Source organism: Heptranchias perlo, chromosome 13 (genome assembly GCF_035084215.1).
Source record: "Heptranchias perlo isolate sHepPer1 chromosome 13, sHepPer1.hap1, whole genome shotgun sequence".
Lineage (NCBI taxonomy): Eukaryota > Metazoa > Chordata > Chondrichthyes > Hexanchiformes > Hexanchidae > Heptranchias > Heptranchias perlo.
In genome coordinates this window covers 25928893-25950776 of record NC_090337.1, presented here as the reverse complement: position 1 = coordinate 25950776, position 21884 = coordinate 25928893, and the positions used below count along the sequence as shown (strand labels likewise).

The 21884-nt window shown below is 42.1% G+C and overlaps 2 protein-coding genes across 9 annotated transcripts in view; one reads left to right on the top strand and one right to left on the bottom strand.

Moving 5' to 3' along the window:
• The window catches only part of ttc14 (tetratricopeptide repeat domain 14), a 31514-nt gene extending 30480 nt beyond the window's left edge, over positions 1-1034 (bottom strand). For all 4 annotated transcript variants that reach the window (XM_067995204.1, XM_067995203.1, XM_067995205.1 and 1 more), the window contains exon 1: positions 729-1034. In XM_067995204.1, the coding sequence (XP_067851305.1) occupies positions 729-865 (137 nt within the window). In that variant the 5' untranslated portion in view covers positions 866-1034. The remainder of the gene's footprint in view (positions 1-728) is intronic.
• Positions 1035-6121: 5087 nt separating this feature from the next.
• Positions 6122-21884, top strand: part of abcc5 (ATP-binding cassette, sub-family C (CFTR/MRP), member 5) — a 117559-nt gene continuing 101796 nt past the window's right edge. For 2 of the 5 annotated variants that reach the window (XM_067995200.1, XM_067995198.1), the window contains exons 1-3: positions 6158-6360; positions 13160-13954; positions 14830-14992. In XM_067995200.1, coding sequence (XP_067851301.1) covers positions 14882-14992 — 111 coding nt within the window. In that variant the 5' untranslated portion in view covers positions 6158-6360; positions 13160-13954; positions 14830-14881. Of the gene's footprint in view, positions 6361-13159; positions 13955-14021; positions 14399-14829; positions 14993-21884 lie in introns of those variants that run through there. The other 3 variants (XM_067995201.1, XM_067995199.1, XM_067995202.1) reach the window with 3 other exon arrangements.

Sequence of the window (21884 nt, the reverse complement as noted above, 5' to 3'; positions counted from 1 at the left end):
AAGTCATTAGTGTCCTATATAAATAGGCTTCATCTGTCTGAAAACAACAATTTATTTTTGCAAAACATCTTTTTTGCAATCTCTAGATTATTAAATTTGTTTATGTCTTTGTAGCTCACAAAGCAAGGGGTCCCAAATATTCATGATGTAATTTTTTTTTCATTTTTCCAGCCTCCAATTGTTTCAACACACCCGCCTGCCTGGACGAATATTTTCTTGGCAGTGCTTCAGTACAAGAAAAGCTATTGCTTTCCTCGATGCAGACCACCGTATGTGCAAAGCTGTGCACATTGGGGAAATATCAAGAATGAAATTTATGATCAGAAAGTACTGACCTAGACTTGCAAACCTATTTAAACAAACAGTTGTACTTATATTTCAGAGATGCCTTCATTAGAATAGGTTACATTTTTAATTTGAAACAGTGATTCATTCCACAAGAATGACACTTGTCAGGTCTGCACCAGCATCCAACAATGGATGAGTGCAAAGGCCATCAAGAAATCACATTTAAGGCTGCGCATACATGACTCCTTACAGGCATGCATACACAAAATAAACACGCACGCAAACAAGCCGCAGGCCTGCAGGTAAAGGTTTACTTTCCATGATTTAATGAGAGGCATCTTATGCAGCGAGTGAATTAACGTAGATGATAAAGGACTCCAGAGCTGCTGGTTAAAGTAGCCGGGTTGATGTTCAAGCTCTGTTAAACGGAGACCGTATACCTGTGGTGCAGCGCTGCTTTCAAGAACTCCGCGGAAACGCTCTGAATGTCTGGGTTCTCATATTGTTCACTTTTCAAAAGGGACAACAACGTGGGCCCGTGATAACCCACCGACTGGCGCATGAGGTCCTTGTTCATATTCAGCAGCAATTTAACTCCCGGTGACCAGAGTCCTCGGCATACTACCCCAAGAAGTTTAGTTTAAAAACAAGCCAGGGCTAACGTGGCTCAATGACACGGCAACCGAGGCCCAGCGGACATTTCACTGTCGCAACTTCCTACTCTGAGCGCTTCTCGCCTCTGCCGAACCAACACGACGCGCCTGCGCACTGTTCACCATTTGGCTTGTTTCCGCATGCGCATTTTCTCCCCGTTGGCTCCCTCTGAGTTTGCGCAGAGTTCATTTTTTCTCTGGCTCCGCTCGCGTCAGTTGTTGGAGCGACCAATTCCGGAGTGAATGAGCGGCAGAAGGAGATGAGGGAGAGGGAGAGCGGGCAGGAGGGAGGGTGATGAGAAGGGAGTGAGCGAGCGAGCGCGATGAGAAGGATGGGCAGGAGGGAGGGTGATGAGAAGGGCGGGAGGGTGATGAGAAGGAAGGGCGATGTGGAGAGGGTGAAGAGGAGGGAGGGCAATAGAAGGGTTGGAGGAGGGTGAAGAGAAGAGGTAGAGCGATGGGGTGGGTGGGTGGGAGGGTGCTCGATGAGGGGAGGGAGGGTGATTGGGAGGGCCACGAGACAGAGGGTGGATGATGAGAAGGTTGGGAGGGAGGGCGATGAGGTGGGAGGGCAATGAGAAGGTTGGGAGGGATAGAACGGTCGGAGGGAGGGCAAATAGAAGGGAGGGAAGGTGATGAGAAGGGTGGGACAGAGGGAGGGCGATGAGAAGGGAGGGAGGTTGATGAGAAGGCTGGGAGGGAGGGCAATGAGCAACGGAGGGAGGGCAATAAGAAGGGTTGGAGGGAGTGCGATGAGGGATGGATGGTGATGAGGAGGGATGACTATGAAGAGAGTGGGAGGGCAATAAGAAAAGGACAGCGGGCAATGAGAAGGAATTGAGGGAGGGTGGTCGATGAGAAGGGGAGGAAGGGTGATGGAGGGAGAGACAAGGGCAATGAGAAGAGAATGATGGAGGGCAATGAGGATTGAGCGAGGGAGGGCAATGAGGATTGAGCGAGGGAGGGCAATGAGAAGGGAGTGAGGGAGGGCGATGAGAAGAGAGAGGGAGAGGGAGGAGAAGGGCGGTGAGAAGGGAGGGAGGTTGGACGGGTGGGAGGTCGATGAGGAAGGAGGGAGTGAAGGTGATGAGAAGGGAGTGGGTGATGAGGAGGGTGGGAGGGCAATGAGGGAGGGAGGGTGATGAGAAGGGAGATTGGGTGGGAGGGCGATGAGAAGGGTGGGTGGGAGGGAGAGTGATGAGGGAGGGCAGAGAAGGGATTGAAGGAAGGAGGGAGGGCAATGAGATGGAAGGGAGCAAGGGAGGGCGATGGAGGCGGAGAAAGGATTGAGGGAGGGTGATGAGAAGGGAGGGAGAGCGATGAGAAGGGGAGGGAGGGTGGACAGGTATGAGGGCGATGAAAAGGGTGGGTGGAAGGGAGGGCGATGAGGAAGGGAGTGGGCGATGAGAAGGAAGGAGTGTCGACGAGGAGGGTGGGAGGGTGATAAGAAGGGAGTGGGTTATGAGAAGGGAGGGAATGGTAACGGAGGAAAGAAAAATGATGAGGAGGCAGGGAAATGAGAAGGGGAGAGGGAAAGGGAAGTGAGGGGAGAAAGGTTCAAGGTTAAGAGGAGGAAGAGCAGAGAGAGGAGATTCCAGAGATAAGGCTGCACTTAAATTTCCATGCACCCCAGCAGATTACTCCCATTTTTGTCTTTTTGCCAATCACTCCTCCAGTGAATATGCAAATGAGCTGATTTAGGAAATTCTCATGTAAATACCTCTCCAGACCATTGGTAAACACAGCAATTTTATCATTGGCATAAAAGTGGTGTAACTCACTGCATGGAAATTCTATGCCAATATCTGCCTTCACATTAATGTTAGTTCAATTTTCAAAAAAGAACATCAGTTAAATTTTAAAGTCAACAAATTATCTTGCGTGTTTTGACAAAAGAATTACTAATTGCTTAGATTTGTGTGACACAGATTCTAATTGCTGACACCTGTGTGTGCACGTGAGAAAAAAATACACAAAGACTGCCTTTCCTCATTCTAATTGAATTTTTTTAAAGCTAACAAGTTGAATTTTGAAAGCAAATAAAGCTTCTTTGAGGAAATAAATACAAAAGGGTAAATAGGTTGACAGTGAGTGGGCCTCTGTGAAACTCAGGTGATTGGGCGAGGGAACGGAAGGAGAGCTGTGAAGGGTCACACTTGATCTGGCTTCAGCCACTCATTCGGCTTCCCCCCCCGCTATCTTTTCTGCAGTTCCATGCTCAGACCTCTAGCCACCAACTCATTTTCCTTCCTGACCTTTTTTGCAGTTTTGCCCTGGACCTCTGGCCATCTGTCTACCTTCCCTCACAACCTTTACAGAAGTTCGAGCCTCTTTTTTTTAATATTTCAAAATATACTTTATTTCATAGAATTTAAAGATACACACAGTTAAATGTAAATATCACAATTCCAAACCAATATAATAGATTGTACACAATGCGATTCCAATATTACAATTCAAACACACTACATTTTTTATGATTCATGGTGTACAATACAAGGTGGGGTGGCCTTACACGGTGGCCTTCCCCCATACGGCCTTTGTGTAGGTGGGTTGATGGTCTTCCAGCCGCAAGTGATATCTGTCTCGGAGTGCGTCCTGGGGAACAGCCCGTAGAGCACAGCATCCTGTGTTACCAAACTGTTGGGGATGAACCGGGACAGATACGAACACATTTCTCTCCACACCCTCTGCGCGAAGGGGCAGCCCATCAGGAGGTGGATTACAGACTCTCCTCTGCCACAGCCTCGAGGGCAGCTCGCGGTGGTGCCTAGATTCCCCTCAGGTATCTAGCCACCCACCCGCAGCCCTGCTGGAGATGTATTCTTGGGCCCCCCTCACCCACACCCTTTCCTTCGTGATCACTCCTGAATAAAAGCAATTAAAACTTTCAAGGCTTCAGAACTTAGAATTTCACACAAACAGGATCATTGTGGCGAGCAAGTCCTGGCTCCTCTGAAATAATGTGATTCTTACTAAAATCGAGGCACTGCTTGAGGGCCTCAACCTTAATTAAAATATTCTGTACGATTCCCAATGTCCCTTCCAGCATTTTATTAACATCTGTTTCCAGCATTCTTTCTCCAGGAAACCTTCATTTAGTTTTCCTCCATTAGCTGGTTGCATGGACAGGTAGTACCGTCATTCCCTTCTGTCCTATTTTTAATGGGATGTGAAATAAGAGTCTAAGACATTTTTTTTGATTCACATTAAGTATCGTTGAGTACAGCTAATGTTCTTACACTGCTAAAAAAAATCTCTCATTATGTAATGCTGGGTCAATTTTGAAATGGATCTTGGTAGAAGCTAAAGCTTACTTCTGCAGGGTAAATGCATTCTTTGTGCCAGACATGGATTAGTTCTTGAATTTAGTTTTACTATGTGGTTTGTGTACAGTTATGGCATCCATTCTGTCAGTCTGGTAGGTCCACTTCTACCGCACCACTTTCTCCTGGTAGTTGTTTTCTTTTTATTTTCATTCCCAGTATTTCTGTTTTTAAGTTCCCTTTCATCTCCTGCTTTTAGTGATTTTTTCTAACAAGAGCTTTACTATTCATTGCTCGCACCACTCTCAGTATTTGTGGATTTAATTTATTGTCAGTCTAGTTTTTTTTTTACTACCACTGAGTATTTATGTTTTTTCAATGTCATTGAGAGTTTCCGGTTTTAAACCACATCTCTGCTGTTTTCTTTTAAATCCCACTCTTCGTGCTTCTGTTTCTTGCAGACTTACTCTCGGTTTGGTATTTTTTTACTCATGTCCCGGTGTTTGTATTTTTCAGTCTCACTCCTCGTATTTGTTTTCTTTAAAATTGTTCTTCATCTACTCTTTTTAGTCCTACTCCCAGCTTTTAAAAAAAGCTCACACTGTAAAATTTCCCAGGACTCCTGCTCCCCTTTCTTGTACATGATTTTTACCTTTCCTCACCAACTTTTTGCTTACTATTCTCTTCATTGCAACATACCTAACTCCCTATTTCCTGCATGGACCTTATCTCATGAACACATTCTGTGCTCAGCAATCACCAGCACTCTTTCCTTCTGAAACTTTTCAACACTTATCAATCACTTAACTTTTACCATCAGTTCACTACTACAATCTTTCTTCCACTCACTACCACCAATCTCTCCAGAGTTAAGCTGTTTCTTCCTCTTTCATCCCCAACCTACCACTGCAAACGTCATATTTCCAACTTCATATTTGCATTCAAAATGACAAACTGATAGACAAATGCAAAATTATATTAATATTTTTATTGTATCACTTATATACAAAATACTACATAGAAATTATATTCAAAACTTTATCCATATCAAAATTATTCTACAAGTTTTTTTACATGCATTATATATACACTAATGCATTATAGATGCATTACATCTATAAATACATTTTACTATACAATTTATGTATATTATTAATTTCCCTTTTTCTAAACCTCTACAATTATATGAACAACTTCTAATATACTATTTTATTTCAATTTTCAATTGCTTACATTCATTGTTTTATTGTTTCATAATACTTATATTGCTGTACAATGACACATTCACCATTTTACCATCTAATCCTGTTCTTGTGAAACAACTTACGCAATGCCACAGAAGATCAATTATAATAAAATATTAAAAATCTTACATCTGCACAAACATCCTGTGAAATTCTTCCATTCAGTCTTTCCACTGGCAGCAGGATGTAATTATGATGTGACAAGTTTACCTAGGTAGTTCCCATTGTTAGTGTGGACATAGAAATTTATAATATGAATATAAAAATAAGGGCAGAATATATGACTTCAAAATGGGGGCTGAATTATGTCTGTGTGCTATGGTCCAATTATCCCCCAGCCTCTAAACCTGCTTCACCAGCAAACTACATTTGTGACCCCTTGTGTGCAATTCCATGAGAGATGCAATAATAATATATTTAAAATCTTACATCTGTGTACACTTCTTCTCTGCACCACTTGTCTATATGTCATGATTTTTCATACTTTTCATGTCGACTTTTCCCATTATAATTCCTAATATCTACACTCATAATGGAATCTGCCTAAATAAACTTGTTATGCTGCGTAGCTTACATGATTTGGCCACTGGGTGGCATATGGATCAAATGTTTGACGAGTTTGTGCCAGCTCTGCTGCCGTAATGGGGCAGAAATTGCTGGGAGTGGCGAAGTAACAGTTACCACCGCTCCATCGTTTCAATTTAACAAACTTACTTACCATGGCCTTTACTTTGGGCACTTCCTCTAATGGGAAGTGGAGAAGAGCCCAGCGTTCGTTCAAGCAAAGCTCGTACCCATGGGAGAAGCGAGAGGATTGCGCACTCCCCTTGACCAATCAGACTGCAGCTTTTTTGACAAGCTGCAAAATTGTTTCTGCAGCTGTGGAACGTGAAAACCAGGAAGTGAAAGGTACAACATTAAAATCATTGCAAAAACAGTTATAGACAGCAAAAAAAAAAGAGGGTAAGAAATAATGGAATTAAATAAAAAAGACAGAAGGGAAAAGTTAAAAAGAAATGTTAATTTAAAAAAACATTTTTTAATGTCCAAAAACGATTAAAATAAGGAGTAATGAGACACCACATTTTTAAAAACTTAATTTTCAGTTGCTTGGCAGTCATTAAGACTTACCACACTATTAAAGCTTAGTTTAGACCTGGTACTTTTAAACATACATGTTTTGTAGCGATATTATACAATATCCAGCTGGGCAGATGAGCAAGTTGGTGCTTTTTCATTAATTTTACTGATTGCAGCGGCAATATATCTTTAATTCGAAGCTGTCATATCACCGACGAAGCAGTAGGAGCAAGTTCTGGATTTCCATGTTTCACTGCGCATGCTCCTCCATTTCCCACTAACAATGGTGAGCGCTGTTGAGCTCACCGTTCTTTTCCAAGCAATTTCTGCCCCATTGTTTTTGCCTTATGTAAAATTTTCACCGTGTCCCCAGCGTTGGAACATAGGAACCAGCCAAAGGTTCTCAACCACTCCACCATTTTGACCTACTTGAATCCAGGGCACCTGAATATGTTAGCCCATTCAGAACATGGTTGGCGGGATGTTAATGTGTCCTGGTCTTTAAAATCAGCTGAAGTCTCTCACAGACACTCCTGGGCAGTAAGGCCATCAGCACCCCCTGGCTTCCTGGCCGGGAGTTAAAATCCAGCCCATAGTCTTTCACAGCTTGATGAACTTTCTGAAGTTTATAGATCACAAAACAAAAGCCAAAACAGAAGTGCAATCAATAATGTCTTTTTTTTTTGAATAATACACTTTTTAAATAAAACACACAGCTGAACACACACTCAATTTAACTTATTTGAATAAAGATTTTCAAATTGTTCATTTAGCTTTTCTTCAAATATTTTTTGAGCAAAAACTGCTAGAAGCTTAAGAAAAAGCTGACTCAATGGTACTGACGTACATGGGAAATTAGATGCACTACATATGCTCAGATTGTGTAATTTAAATTCACTGTATAGCTTCAGGCAAAATATCAACTTGAAGCCTAGCCATTTGGGAGAGGCTAAGGCCTTGAAGCAAAAACTGAAGTGATTAAAAAAGAATTCAGTGGATAAATTTAATCATCTTACTCCGAAATAAGTATTTTTTGAACTTTTTATTTTGTTTAAATCCTTATTTTCAATATTAGAAATTTCGATTAGTGGGGCAAAAATGGCAAATGGAAGCATTTTGAGCAATTTATGAGAACCCAGTGGCCAGATTGCACAGTGATTTAAGTACTCAGCAGCATCTGTTGAAAAACAGAAGTCAGTCGATGTTTTCCGTCTTAAGTCCCTTCCTGTGACAACACCCATTATAATATTTTTTTTCTTTTTAACAGCCTGCGGTACAGTGACTCACACAGACAAAGAGAGACAGAGACTAAGGCTGACTGAAGCACAGGGACATGTACACACAGGCGGCAGGCTGCACGGTGATACAAGGGGACATGGGAATGGGTGGGAATCTGGAGATTGTAAAGGGAATGGGGGAGATGGGGAGAAAAGAGCAGAACAGATGGAGAGCAGTGGTAGAAATCGTTGGAAAGAGAGGTTAAAAAACAGACAGGTAACAGAAAAACAAAATGAAGCAAAGAAACTTATGAAATTGGACAATGGAAGTGATTGAATGAAAGAAGGATCCAAAAGACATTGAGTGGTTTCAAAAACAGTTTTTTATTTATTTTTTGTCGGATGGAAGTGCAGCCAGATTTTTTTTCCTTTTCTTTTGTGTTTAGGCCCCCCTTTTATAAGAAGGGGGGGGTTAAGGTGTGTTCATGTGCAGTAAACCAAAAAAACCAAAACAAAGTGTCAAATTATAATTTTATTATATCAGTCCAGGATGCACTCCAGACCCTGCGGTGCCCACCGATCGCGGAAAGCCTCATGTGTACCGGCAGACACCGCGTGCTCCCTCTCCAGGGCCACTCGGGCACGGAGAATGCCGTGGAAGAGAGGCAGACAGTCGGAGCGACCACCCCCACGGGCCTCGTCAAACCTGGACCTGTGGATAGCCACCATGGACAGGAGCAGGACCAGGAGGACGTCCACCAACCTGCCTGCCTCCCCCCCCCCAACTCTTAACCGGGCGGCCAAAGATCAGGAGCGTGGGAAACACCCATTATAATAGACTTGTTAGCAAAATTAAAGCCCATGGGATTAAAGGGACAGTGGCAGCATGGATACAAAATTGGCAATGGGACAAAAAGCAGAGAGTAATGGTGAATGGTTGTTTTTCAGACTGGAGGGAAGTATACAGTGGTGTGCCCCAGGGGTCAGTGTTAGGACCACTACTCTTTTTGATATATATTAATGACCTGGACTTGGGTATAGAAGGTATAATTTCAAAGTTTGCAGATGGCACGAAACTTGGAAATGTAGTAAACAATGTGGAGGATAGTAACAGTCTTCAGGAGGACAAAGACAGACTGGTGAAATGGGCAAACACTTGGCAGGTGAAATTTAACGCAGAGAAGTGTGAAGTGATATATTTTGGTAGGAAGAATGAGGAGGGGCAATATCAACTAAGTGGAACAATTTTAAAGGGAGCACAGGAACCAAGAGACGTGAGGATGGATGTACACAGACCTTTGAAGGTGGCAGGACAAGTTGAGAAGGCTGGTAAAAAAGCATATCGGATCCTGGACTTTATTAATAGAGGCACAGAGTACAAAAGCAAGGGATTTATGCTAAACATTTATAAACCACTGGTTAGGCTGCAGCTGGAGTATTGTGTTCAATTCTGGGCATCACACTTTAGGAAGGATGTCAAGGCCTTAAGAGAGGGTGCAGAAGAGATTTACTAGAATGGTACCAGGGATGAGGTACTTCAGTTATGTAGAGAGACTGGAGAAGCTGGGGTTGTTCTCCTTAAAACAGAGAAGGTTAAGGGAAGATTTGATAGAGGTGTTCAAAATCATGAACAATTTTGATGGAGCAAATAAGGAGAAACTGTTTCCAGTGGCGAAAGGATCGGTAACCAGAGGACACAGATTTAAGGTGATCAGCAAAAGAGTTAGAGGCGGCATGAGGAAACATTTTTTTATGCAGTGAGTTGATATGATCTGGAATACACTGCCTGAAAGGGTGATGGAAGCAGATTAAATAGAAATGTTCAAAAGGGAATTGGATAAGTACCTGAAGGGAAAGAAATTACAGGGCTATGGTGAAAAAGCAGAGGAATGGGACAAAATGGATAGTTCTTTCAAAGAGCCAGCACAAGCACGATGGGCTGAATGGCCTCCTCTGCTGTACCTACTATGATATAAATGTTGACATTGGAATTTATAATTGGAAAAAGTTGACACAAAAAGTGTGACAAAAATGTGACTACAGGAGGTCAAGTTGTGCAGACAGATGTATGGTTTTTAACATCTTATATAGATATGCCTATAAATAGCAAACCATACCAGCATTTGGGAAGCAGAGAAGCACAGGAGTAGGGCAACTGGAGTCAGGAAACAGAAATGATACAAAGTCAATAGTGGTGGGAAGCTGTAACTGCACTGTGACAGTTGACAGCATTTCACAACTGTAAATGCTGGCATTAACGTGTGGTCTTTGGTCTGAGCACTGATTTTAGTAACTTCATACTTAGCTGTACACTTAATTTTCTTGGCATAAAGGGTTTTGTCACAGGAAAGGGGAGACAGATTGACATTTAGGCTAAAGACCCGTCATCAGAGCACAACTGATGGATTCACTGTATTTCATTTGCATTTTTAGTTTTAATTTCCAACCTGTATTTGCAGCTTTTTTTTTCTCTCCTCTATTGTTCCTTATTATCTCACATTTTGTTTGTGTGGACTTTGCCACTGTCTCACTCCAGTCCACATTCCCTAGCTTTTTTTGTAGCTGTGCATCATCTTACTGATAGTTTTTCATATCTAATAGCTCTCCATTAAACAATTTGCAGATCAATTAACCCATCCAATCCCTTCTGTCATTCTATTATTGCTCTCCTCCTCTCCCCTTTTCTCCAACCTTGTTTATATTTCAGGTACAGATCAGCCATGATCTAATTGAAGGCCTCATGAGGCTGAATGGCCTACTCCTGTCCCCATGCTTCAGTTCTGATGAATGGTACACATCCATAAGGCCATAACCTGTCTTTTTGCCTTACAGATGTGATCTGACCTGTTGTGTACTTCCAGCAGTTTTGTTTTTTTTAGAAACTCAAACTGTGTGGATTTCTCAGTAGCTTGGTATGGAATTTCCACTGGGACCACCAACCTGTCTGGCCAAAAAAAACCCCATTGCAGATGAGATTTGTTTTTTTAATCAGTTGTGTATCTTAGTATCACAATGATCTCTAAACCAAACTATTAAGAAATCCAGAATTCTGATAAGAACATAAGAAATAGGAGCAGGAGTAGGCCATAAGGCCCCTCGAGCCTGCTCCGCCATTCAAAATGATCATGGCTATTCAATAAGATCAGAGATCTGGGTGTCCTCGTACAAGAAACACATAAAGTTAGCATGCAGGTACAGCAAGCAATTAGGAAGGCAAATAGAATGTTGGCCTTTATTGCGAGAGGGTTGGAGTACAAGAGTAAGGAAGTCTTACTACAATTGTACAGGGCTTTGGTGAGACCACACCTGGAGCACTGTGCAAAGTTTTGGCCTCTTTATCTAAGGAAGGATATACTTGCCTTAGAGGCGGTGTAACGAAGGTTCACTGGATTGATTCTTGGGATGAGAGGGTTGTCCTATGAGGAGAGATGGAGTAAAATGGGCCTGTATTCATAGAAACATAGAAAATAGGAGGAAGAGTAGGCTATCCAAAATGATCATGGCTGATCGTCTAACTCAGTACCCTGTTCCCGCTTTTTCCCCATATCCCTTGATCCCTTTAGCATTAAGAAATATATCTATCTCCTTCTTGAATACATCTAATGACTTGGCCTCCACTGCCTTCTGTGGTAGAGAATTCCACAGGTTCACCACCCTGAGTGAAGAAATTTCTCCTCATCTTGGTTCTAAATGGTATACCCCGTATCCTGAGACTGTGACCCCTTGTTCTGGTTTCCCCAGCCATCGGGAACATTCTCCCTGCATTTAGTCAGTCTAGTCCTGTTAGAATTTTATATGTTTCGATGAGATCACCTCTCACTCTTCTAAACTCTAGTGAATATAGGCCTAGTCGACCCAATCTCTCCTCATACGTCAGTCCTGCCATCCCAGGAACCAGTCTGGTAAACCTTCGTTGCACTCCATCCATGGCAAGGACATCCTTCCTCAGATAAGGAGACCAAAACTGCACACAATACTCCAGATGTGGTCTCACGAAGGCCAACATACCATTTGCCTTCCTAACTGCTTGCTGCACCTGAATGCTCGCTTTCAGCGACTGGTGTACAAGGATACCCAGGTCTCGTTGCACCTCCCCTTTTCCCAATCTATCACCATTCAGATAATAATATCTTTCTGTTTTTACAACCAAAGTGGATAACCTCACATTTATCCACGTTATACTGCATCTGCCATGTTCTTGCCCACTCACCCAACTTGTCTAAATCACATTGGAGCCTCTTTGCATCCTCCTCACAGCTCACGTTCCACCCCAGCTTTGTGTCGTCTGCAAACTTGGAAATATTACATTCCGTTCCCTCATCCAAATCATTGATATATATTGTGAATAGCTGGGGCCCAAGCACTGATCCCTGCGGTACGCCTGCCACCCAGAAAAAGACCCGTTTATTCCTACTCTCTGTTTCCTGTCTGTCTACCAATTCTCAATCCATGCCAGTATATTCCCCCCAATCCCACGTGCTTTAATTTTGCACACTAACCTCTTGTGTGGGACCTTATCAAAAGCCTTCTGAAAATCCAAGTACACCACATCCACTGGTTCTCCCCTATCTATCCTACTAGTTACATCCTCAAAAAACTCCAGTAGATTTGATAAGCATGATTTCCCTTTCATAAACCTATGCTGACTTTGTCCAATCCCGTTAATGCCTTCCAAGTGTTCTGTTATCACATCCTTTATAATAGACTCTAGCATTTTCTCCACTACTGATGTTAGGCTAACTGGTCTCTAATTCACTGTTTTTTCTCCCTCCTTTTTTAAATAGTGGGGTTACATTTGCCACCCTCCAATCAGTAGGAACTGTTCCAGAGTCTATATTCGTTGGAGTTTAGAAGAATGAGAGGTGATCTCATAAAAACATTTAAGATTCTGAGGGGGCTTAACAGGGTAGATGCTGAGAGGCTGTTTCCTCTGGGTAGAGAGTCTAGAAGTAGGGAGCATAGTCTCAGGATAATGGGTCGGCCATTTAAGACTGAGAAGAGGAGGATTTCTTCACTCAGAGGTTGTGAATCTTTGGACTTCTCTATCCCAAAGGGCTGTGGATGCTGAGTATAGTCAAGGCTCAGACAGATAGATTTTTGGGGTCCAGGGGAATCCAGGGATATTCGGGATCGGGCAGGAAAGTGGAGTTAAGGTCAAAGATCAGGCATGATCTTATTGAATGGTGGAGCAGGCCCAAGGGGCCATAGGGCCTACTCCAGCTCCCATTTCTTATGAGTGAAGAAATTCCTCCTCATTTTATCTATCCTATCAAGCCCCCTCAGAATCTTATATTTTTCAATGAGATGAAATGATAAAAAGGTCATCGACCTGAAAAGGTAACTCTGTTTCTCTCTCCACAAATGCTGCCTGAGCTGGTAAGTGTATCCAGCATTTTCTGTTTTTATTCCAGATTTCCAGCATCCGCAGTATTCGAAAAAAGCAGTACATATTCCACTCCGGTCTGCTCATCTTCTCCCAGCACGTTCCTGTGCAGTCGTAATCTGCTCCGTTGTTTGCTGCAGTCATTGCCGCGCGCCCTCGGATTCTGCGGTGCGCGGCCCCGAGTTGATCGTCAAAAAAAAGAGGAACCGAAAATTCCATGGTGACGCATTTTCTCTAGCGCAATGCTTGTCGGGTGATGAAGTTTTCTTCAGGGACACCGCCTGTTTTTCTTTATAAGGAGTCGCGCCGGTAAAGGACTACAATTCCCGGCGTGCATGACGGCCCGAGCACTGACGTACTGACGCACCGGCACCTGTATAATCGAGGTTTTATTTTTACTGCTGCAGAATTTCTCCGAAGGAGGAGACGTCAATGCAAGGAGAAAGATAGTGGACTTTTAATGAAACGCTTACTTCCCAGATTGTAACAGAACGCAATTAAAACGTACAAAAAAAAATATTAATGAATGCTATTCAAGCAGTTTCTGTTGATCAGTCAGAAACGCGTAAAGCGATTTAAATATCGAATAAAAATATATCTGGGAGAGGGGGAAATCGACTCCGGTTCCAGGACCGAAAAAAAGCCACGAACTGCGGGGAAATATCCGAATCCGTTGCCTTTCGAACGAAGAGCAATTTCCTTGCGTCCGGGAGAAAATTAAATCGGTCGAAGTTCAACTGGATTGTGTCGCGAGCATAAATACGAATAATAGCGGACGGCAGGGAGGCGCTTTGACCTCTGAAACGCTAACGGGCACCAGCCGGTAACGAGAGCTGCATCTGTCTCTTTAATAAGACGCCGGAATCGTTGAATTTGTAGTTCAGTTTCCTTCGTAATAAAACGGAAGCACTTAAGAGGTTAAACAATGCCGCGAGAGGTTGCTTGATAAACTGGTTTGGTTATGTTTTGTTACGCATTGAACTTTAAGAATTATTTACCTGGGATGCAACATAACGGAGAACGTCAGACATCATAGTACATGCGAATATTGTATTAATCCCAGTTTAATATTTCGCCTTTAAAGTACTGTACGTGTCTCCCGCTTTAGTGGGAGACCATCTCCTGCGTTTAGAATACAGTATTGGAATGAAAGTGACGGACACTGAGTGAGGGAGCGTAGATCGGAAGGAAAGAATTGGCAATGGGCTGACCATAACCTGGCAATTTACGTAATTTTTAAACTTGGTATTACTGTTGAGTTCCGAAGGTACGGATTGGTTTACTGGGTTTAAAAGTATATTGAAGCGCTGACAAAACTGCACTGGAACTCGGATTTTCCCCTCAACGTGGGGAAAAAATTGATCGGTGAACACCGATTTTTCTATTTGTATTTGAATTGAAAAATTATGAAATAGCAAGTGGGAAAAGGCAATACTGGTGCCGCACCCTCCTTTCTGTGGGAGGCGGCGATGTGTTTACATAGAAAACATTTTAGCTTAGGCATGTAATCTTCAAGAAGGGTCTTAAGACCTGAAACGTCGACTGACTTCTGTTTTTCAACAGATGCTGCCTGACCTGCTGAGTACTTCAAGCTTTTTCTGTGCTTTTTATTTTCAAGCATGTCCTCTGTCTGGTTTTTGGCTACTATCTTAAGTAGAGTTTTCGTTTTACTTGTTTTTCTTTAAATCTATTTGAAAGTGCGAGAGAAACATACCAACGAATCTTGGCCTGGTTTCAAAAAGATGCGAACATGAAGGATATTGACGTTGGAATAGAATATGTAATCCCCAAGCCTGGGTCTAAAACAGCGAATAGAAATTCCCAGCATTTGGAAAACCATAAGGAACGAGCAGAAACACAGGTTAGACATGTTTTTCTTTATGCAGAGGTTTCAATAGTGTAGCTTTTTGCGGATAAAATGGTTTGTGCCTTGTTCGTGACAATAAATGGGAACTGAATAGTTTTTGTTTTTACAGAACTTTAGATTAGAGTGGCTTTATTTCTCCGAGCAAAGGCGAGGCTGAATGTCAATGCTGGTTTTATAAAATCATGGAATTTTACAACACAGACCTTTGGCGTATGCACGTAGTCCCCTGCCACATATGTTTTAACAATTTTATTTTCAAATATTCGTGTCCCTCTTTAAAAACCTATTCTGAATTCTGCTTCCACCACTGTTTCTGATGAGGTATTCTCTGTCCTAACAACCTTCTGCATTCAAGCCTCCCCCCACTTAACTTCTCCCTTTTGTTGTTTGGGTGATGCAGTCTAGTTACTGACTTTTATAGTTTACCCCGATTTCCTTTATCCCTCTTTAATTTTTAATGCCACTATCAGATCTCGTCTTAACCATTTCTGTTATGATGAAAAATCCAATTTCTCTTGTTTTCCCCTCATAATTAAAGGCTGTCATTCTTGGGTAAATGTCATTTGCACTTTGTGACCTTGACATTCTTCCTAAAGGGCACCCAAATATGGGCATAATACTCTAGTTGTGCCCTTGTCTTTGATTTGGTAGAGGTTTCGTGCTCACTTTTATTTTTGTATTCTTTGCCCAATTGATAAAGCCTAGAATCTTATATTTGGATCTTATATTTTTTACAGCATTATCAACTTGTCCTTCCACTTTTCATAGAATCATAGAAAGTTACGGCACAGAAGGAGGCCATTCGGCCCATCGTGTTCGTGCTGGCCAAAAAAGAGCTAACCAGCTTAATCCCACTTTCCAGCACTTGGTACGTAGCTCTGTAGGTTATGGCACTTCAAGTACACATCCAAGTACTTTTTAAATGAGTTGAGGGTTTCTGCCTCTACCACCCTTTCTGGCAGTGAGTTCCAGACACCCACCACCCTCTGGGTGAAAAAATTTCTCCTCGGCTCCTGTCCAATCCTTCTACCAATTATTTCAAATCTATGCCCCCTGGTCACTGACCCCTCTGCTAAGGGAAATAGGTCCTTCCTGTCCACTCTATCTAGTCCCGTCATAATTTTATCTACCTCAATTAAATCTCCCTTCAGCCTTCTTTGTTCCAAAGAAAAAAACCCCAGCCTATCCAATCTTTTCTCATTGCTAAAATTCTCCAGCCCTAACAACATCCTCGTAAATCTTCTCTGTACCCTCTCTAGTGCAATCACATCTTCCCTGTAATGTGATGGCTAGAACTGTACACAGTACTCAAGCTGTGGCCGAACCAATGTTTTATACAGTTGTAGCATAACCTCCCTGCTCTTATATTCTCTGCCTTGGCTAATAAAGGAAAGTATCCCAGATGCCTTTTTAACCACCTTATCTACCTGTCCTGTTAGCTTCAGGGATCTGTGGACATGCACTCCAAGGTCCCTTTGTTCCTCTCCACCTTTCTGAATCCTCCCATTTATTGTGTATTTTTAAGGATTTGCCCTAAATCTTTACTCTTTCAAAGTTTTACCATCCCGTGTATATGTCCTCATTCTTAAAATGTATGAACTCACGTTTCTCTGCATTAAATTTCATCCTCTATTTATCTGCTCAATCTACTAACCTGTAAATGTCCTTTTTGAAGTCACTTACTGTCTTCCTTGCTTATTTTGTGTCATGTGCAAATTTTGATAATGTGCCCCATAGCTGAATCCAGACATGGATAAAAAGGAGCAGTGATCCTCACACTGACCTCTGAGGCATAACAACAGTCCAAAAATACTTCATTTTCTGTCCTTTAGCCAACTTCTTATTCACACTGCCACATTCGTTTAATACAGTAACAGTTATCCATGCATTTTGTACTGAGTATAGTAACTACATTTCATTAGAGAATGTGCTGTACTAAATGTTGTAGTTCTTCATGTTGTACATTTCTTGCATATAATATCTTGGTATACGGTTTAGCGATAAATTATTCATGCTGTTGGAAAATATTCAGTTTTTTTCCAGCTACAGTTACTCATGTAACCACATGTAGGGCAGCATCCAAAAAGTTGCAGTTGATGGAATTTAGAGCCTTCAGAGTTTATTATTTAACAAACTGATAAAATGGGGAGAAAGCTACACGCAAATAAAATTTGGTGGGTCGGGAGGTTGCTGTACAGATAACTGTTCTCCAGTGAATCAACATGAATTCAAGAAAAGGCAATGACTTTGTACAAATGTCATATTCGTGGGACAGCAATCTCTGCAGTTTGTGTTTAATGCAGCAGAAACCTTTTGTGTTGTGTTTGCGCAATGCTAGAAAGATGGCACCTCCAACAGTGTACTGCACTGCATTGCCAGCCTGGATGATGTGCTCAGCTCCTGAGGCAAGAGTGCTACCACTGGGCTAAGGCTGATATCTTAAAATGGCAGCCAATTTGCACACAGCAAAGTTTCACAAACAATTAATCTGTTTTGGTGGTATTGGTTGAAGGATGAATGTTCATCAACACATTGGGAGAACTCCCGGCTCTTGAGGGAGAGGGTGGGGGGGAGTGCCATGGGACCCATTACATCCACCTGAACAGGTAGACAAGGCCTGGGTTTAACATCTTGTCTTAAAGACGGCACTTCCAACAACGCAGCATTACCTCAGTACGACACTGAAGTATCACCCTAGATTATGTGCTTAAGGCTTGCAGGGGAGCTTGAACCTACAACCTTCTGACTTGGGCAAAAGTACTACCACTGAGACAAACTGACAATTAAGCACCATTTACAGCAATGATCAAATATGATATTTATCAACAAAACATCAGTTTCAAGCCAGCTGTGCCAAACTGTTGGGAATGTCTAAGTTTCAAATAATACAGTTGGGGTCACAGAATTTTGCTGTGCAAAAGGAGGCCATTTCTGCACTTTCTCCCTGGAAGAGCAATCTATTTAGTCCAATTTCCCCAGCCTTTCCCTATATCCTTGTACTCTTTCCTTTTACAAATGTTTATATTCACTATTGTCCATAATTGGCTCCTCCAGCATTGTAGTTTTATGGTGAACATCTCTGAAATATATATGGCTCCCAAATGATTTCCCCAGTTGCAGACAATTTTTAAAATATACCAAAGTTGCATAAGTCTCCAACTGCTACATTGCATTAGTGAAGTACAATATGTTATGATTGCTTTCTTATGCATCTGTCTAGCTCAACATGCACTGTTTGGCACAAATAAAGAGGCCTATGTTTACTGGAACAGCTGTACCCAAATGTTTACATATCCACAGCCAACAATCAACCAGCTCAGATCCTGTCTTTCAACACTATACACAAATCTGCACCTCAACCCACTGACTTGAGTCAAAGGAAAATTTCATTTGTGCTCTAAATGTGTGTTCTAGATGGGCTAGAGGTGCACTGGAAGATGTCTTGGATTTAAAGCAATGGGACATTGTATAACTTTTAGATTTTAAAAAAGCAAGACCTTTCATAATGCCTGGCAATGTCAGACAGTTGGGACTGCATTAATAGACAAAGACTAGGACAAAAAGAAAGTAAGCTTCTGTGGAAGACATGAATTTTTGCTGCAAATAAAGAAAGAACTTGGAATTATATCATCCTGGGATGGGATGTCCCAAAGTGCTTTACAGCCAATTAATTACTGTTGAAGTGTAGCCACTGTTTTGAGGTGAAATAGGGCGGCCAATTTGCACAAAGCAAGATTCCACAAACAGCAATGACATGAATGAGCAGTTAATCTGTTTTGAGTGGTGCTGGTTGAGGGCTGAATGTTGGTCAGGACATCTGGAGAACTCCCCTGCTCTTTGAATAATGCTGTTGGATCTTTTGCCTCCACCTCAGAATTACTGTGAGAACTAGGGTGTACAGTAAGTTAAACTGATACCAAAGGCAATTTGAAGGGTCTCTTTGCCAAATACAAATATTTCAGATTATTTAGCACACAGAAACTGTTTATTGGTTTAAGATATGTTGGTATGGAAAACAGGAACGTTCTTCCAATACAAAATGCCAAGTTTCTCCCTCTTGATTATTTGAGATTTCAGATGAACTTACCGAAGTCTCAAACAACTCAAGAAACAATAACCCTAATTTAACCTAACCTGCCTAGTGGGAATGGGACAGGTTCAGGTCAGGTACCCTCTTATAAAATGCCTGCCTTGCTCTCTGCTATGTTACAATCCTGCTTCATTAAAAATCCTGCTTCTGCTGCAGACAATGCCACCGCCTGTTCGTTATATACAGGGCATATGACTGCTGTGGCCACCCAGTCAGAGGGCCGCACTACTGTCTTCAAGATCAATGAGCCGCACTTGAGAAATGGAAGAGCTATGTGTTGCTCATGAGCCATATTTTGGTTAATGCCGCTGTATCAGAGACTTAAGAAAAAAAAATTGAAGTTCACTGTAATTCTGTTGAACATGTAAAAAAAAACAAATAATAATGCCCCAAGGCATTTACAAATACTTTAAAGAAATTTCATGTTGCAGGCAGAAAGCCTGATTAGTTATCAATTCACCTTCATTTCACCTTAAAGATATGAAGGACTTGGCATAATGAATTTCACACTATCAACAAGCTATGAACTACAACAGTGGCTTAGCGGTAGCACTCTCGCCTCTGAGTCAGGGACTTAAGCACAATGAGGGAGTGCTGCCGTCTTTTGGATGAGACGTTAAACTGAGGCCCCATCTACCCTCTCAGGTGGCGTAAAAGATCCCGTGGCACTATTTCGAAGAAGAGCAGGGGAATTCTCCCTGAGACCTGGCCAATGTTTATCCTTCAACCAACACCTGAAAATGGGTCATCATCACATTGCTGTTTGTGGGACCTTGCTGTGCGCAAATTGGCTGCTGCGTTTCCTATATTACAATAATGACTACACTTCAAAAATAAAGTTGGCTGTAAAGCGCTTTGGAACATCCTGAGGTTGTGAAAGACGCTGTATAAATGCAAGTCTTTCTTTCTTACTGCAACAATGCAAATGAGTGTAACTCATGTAAGCATACATTTTATTTTGGACAATGTTTACCTTTTTAGCATTGTAATGTAACAGCCATAGATATTATTGGGTTTAGATAGTATAAGTAATTTGTTTAATGGTTCAGTCTCTAAATCAAAAGAGGCTAGTGGTGTTCTGTTCTAAAGTATAAAAGTTTTATTCAGAAGCCCCAATATAAGTAGCAAAGATGTTAAAATACAAGAAATAGTTAAACATACTAAATAAGACGTTGCAGTACAACCCGGCACAGCGTTACACTGACAAGGTTCTGAGTTGATCGATCTCGAATGGCCTTGTGGTAACACTTGTGCAGTCCAGTCTTCGCTCCGAGAATATTCTAACTGTTAAGCTTTAAGTCTCCATTTAGATATGTTATCCCATTAGTTCTTACAGTTCCTTGAGTCTGCTTTGGACCCATATGTCAGTCAATTTCACTGTCTCTCAAGCCAAACAGCAACTGCTAACTCCTGCACTTCCACAACAAGATAGAAACAGACAACGAATGGTTTCCCAAACCATGATCCTATAAACATGAGATAATAAATGGTGACAGGGTGTCTCATTACGTGGACACATTGAGGATGCACTAATAGAGGAACAGATATGTAGGCAAATCTCAGAAAATTGTGCAAATAATAGGGTAATAATAGTGGGGGATTTCAACTTCCCCAATATTAACTGGGATACTCAGAGTGTAAAAGGCTTAGAGGGTACAAAATTCTTAACGTGCATCCAGGAGAGCTTTTTGAGCCAGCATGTAGAAAGTCCTACAAGAGAGGGGGCGGTACTGAACCTAATTCTAGGGAATGTGGCCGGCCAAGTGGAAGAAGTGCTAGTAGGTGAGCACTTTGGTGACAGTGACCATAATTCGGTGAGATTTAAGGTGGTCATGGAAAAGGACAGGGAGGGGCCGGAAATAAAGGTTCTAAATTGGGGGAAGGCCGATTTTAATAGGATAAGGCAGGATCTGGCCAAAATGGACTGGGATCAGCTGCTTGTAGGAAAATCCGCATCGGAGCAATGGGAGTCTTTCAGAAGGGAGATTGAGACCATACAATGGCAACATGTTCCCGTAAAGGTCAAGGGTGGTTCCAAGAACTCCAGGGAACCTTGGATGTCAGGGGATATACGAGAATGGATTAGGAAAAAAAGGAGGGCTTTCGGCAGATACAAAAGGCTAAAGACGGAGGAAGCCCTAGAGGAGTACAAAAAGTGCAGGGGGATACTTAAAAAAGAAATTAAGAGATCAAGGAGGGGCCATGAAATAACACTGGCGAGCAAAATAAAGGAAAATCCTAAGATGTTTTATAAGTATATTAAGGGTAAGAGGATGACTAGGGAAAAAATAGGGCCCATTAGGGACAAAAATGGCAATCTGTGTGTGGAGCCAGCAGATGTAGGAGGGGTTCTAAATGAATTTTTTGCATCTGTTTTCACTATGGAGAAGGACGATGTAGACATAGAAATACGGCAGGGGGACTGTGATATACTCGAACATATTAACATCGAGCGGGAGGAGGTATTGGCGGTTTTAGCAGGCCTAAAAATGGATAAATCCCCAGGCCCGGACGAAATGTATCCCAGGCTACTGTGTGAGGCAAAGGAGGAGATTGCGGGGGCTCTGACACATATATTCAGAACCTCTCTGGCCACAGGGGATGTGCCAGAGGACTGGAGAACCGCTAATGTAATACCATTATTCAAGAAGGGGAGTAGGGAAAAACCGGGGAACTACAGGCCAGTGAGCCTAACATCAGTGGTAGGAAAATTATTGGAAAAAATTCTGAAGGACAAAATTAGTCTCCACTTGGAGAAGCAAGGATTAATCAGGGATAGTCAACATGGCTTTGTCA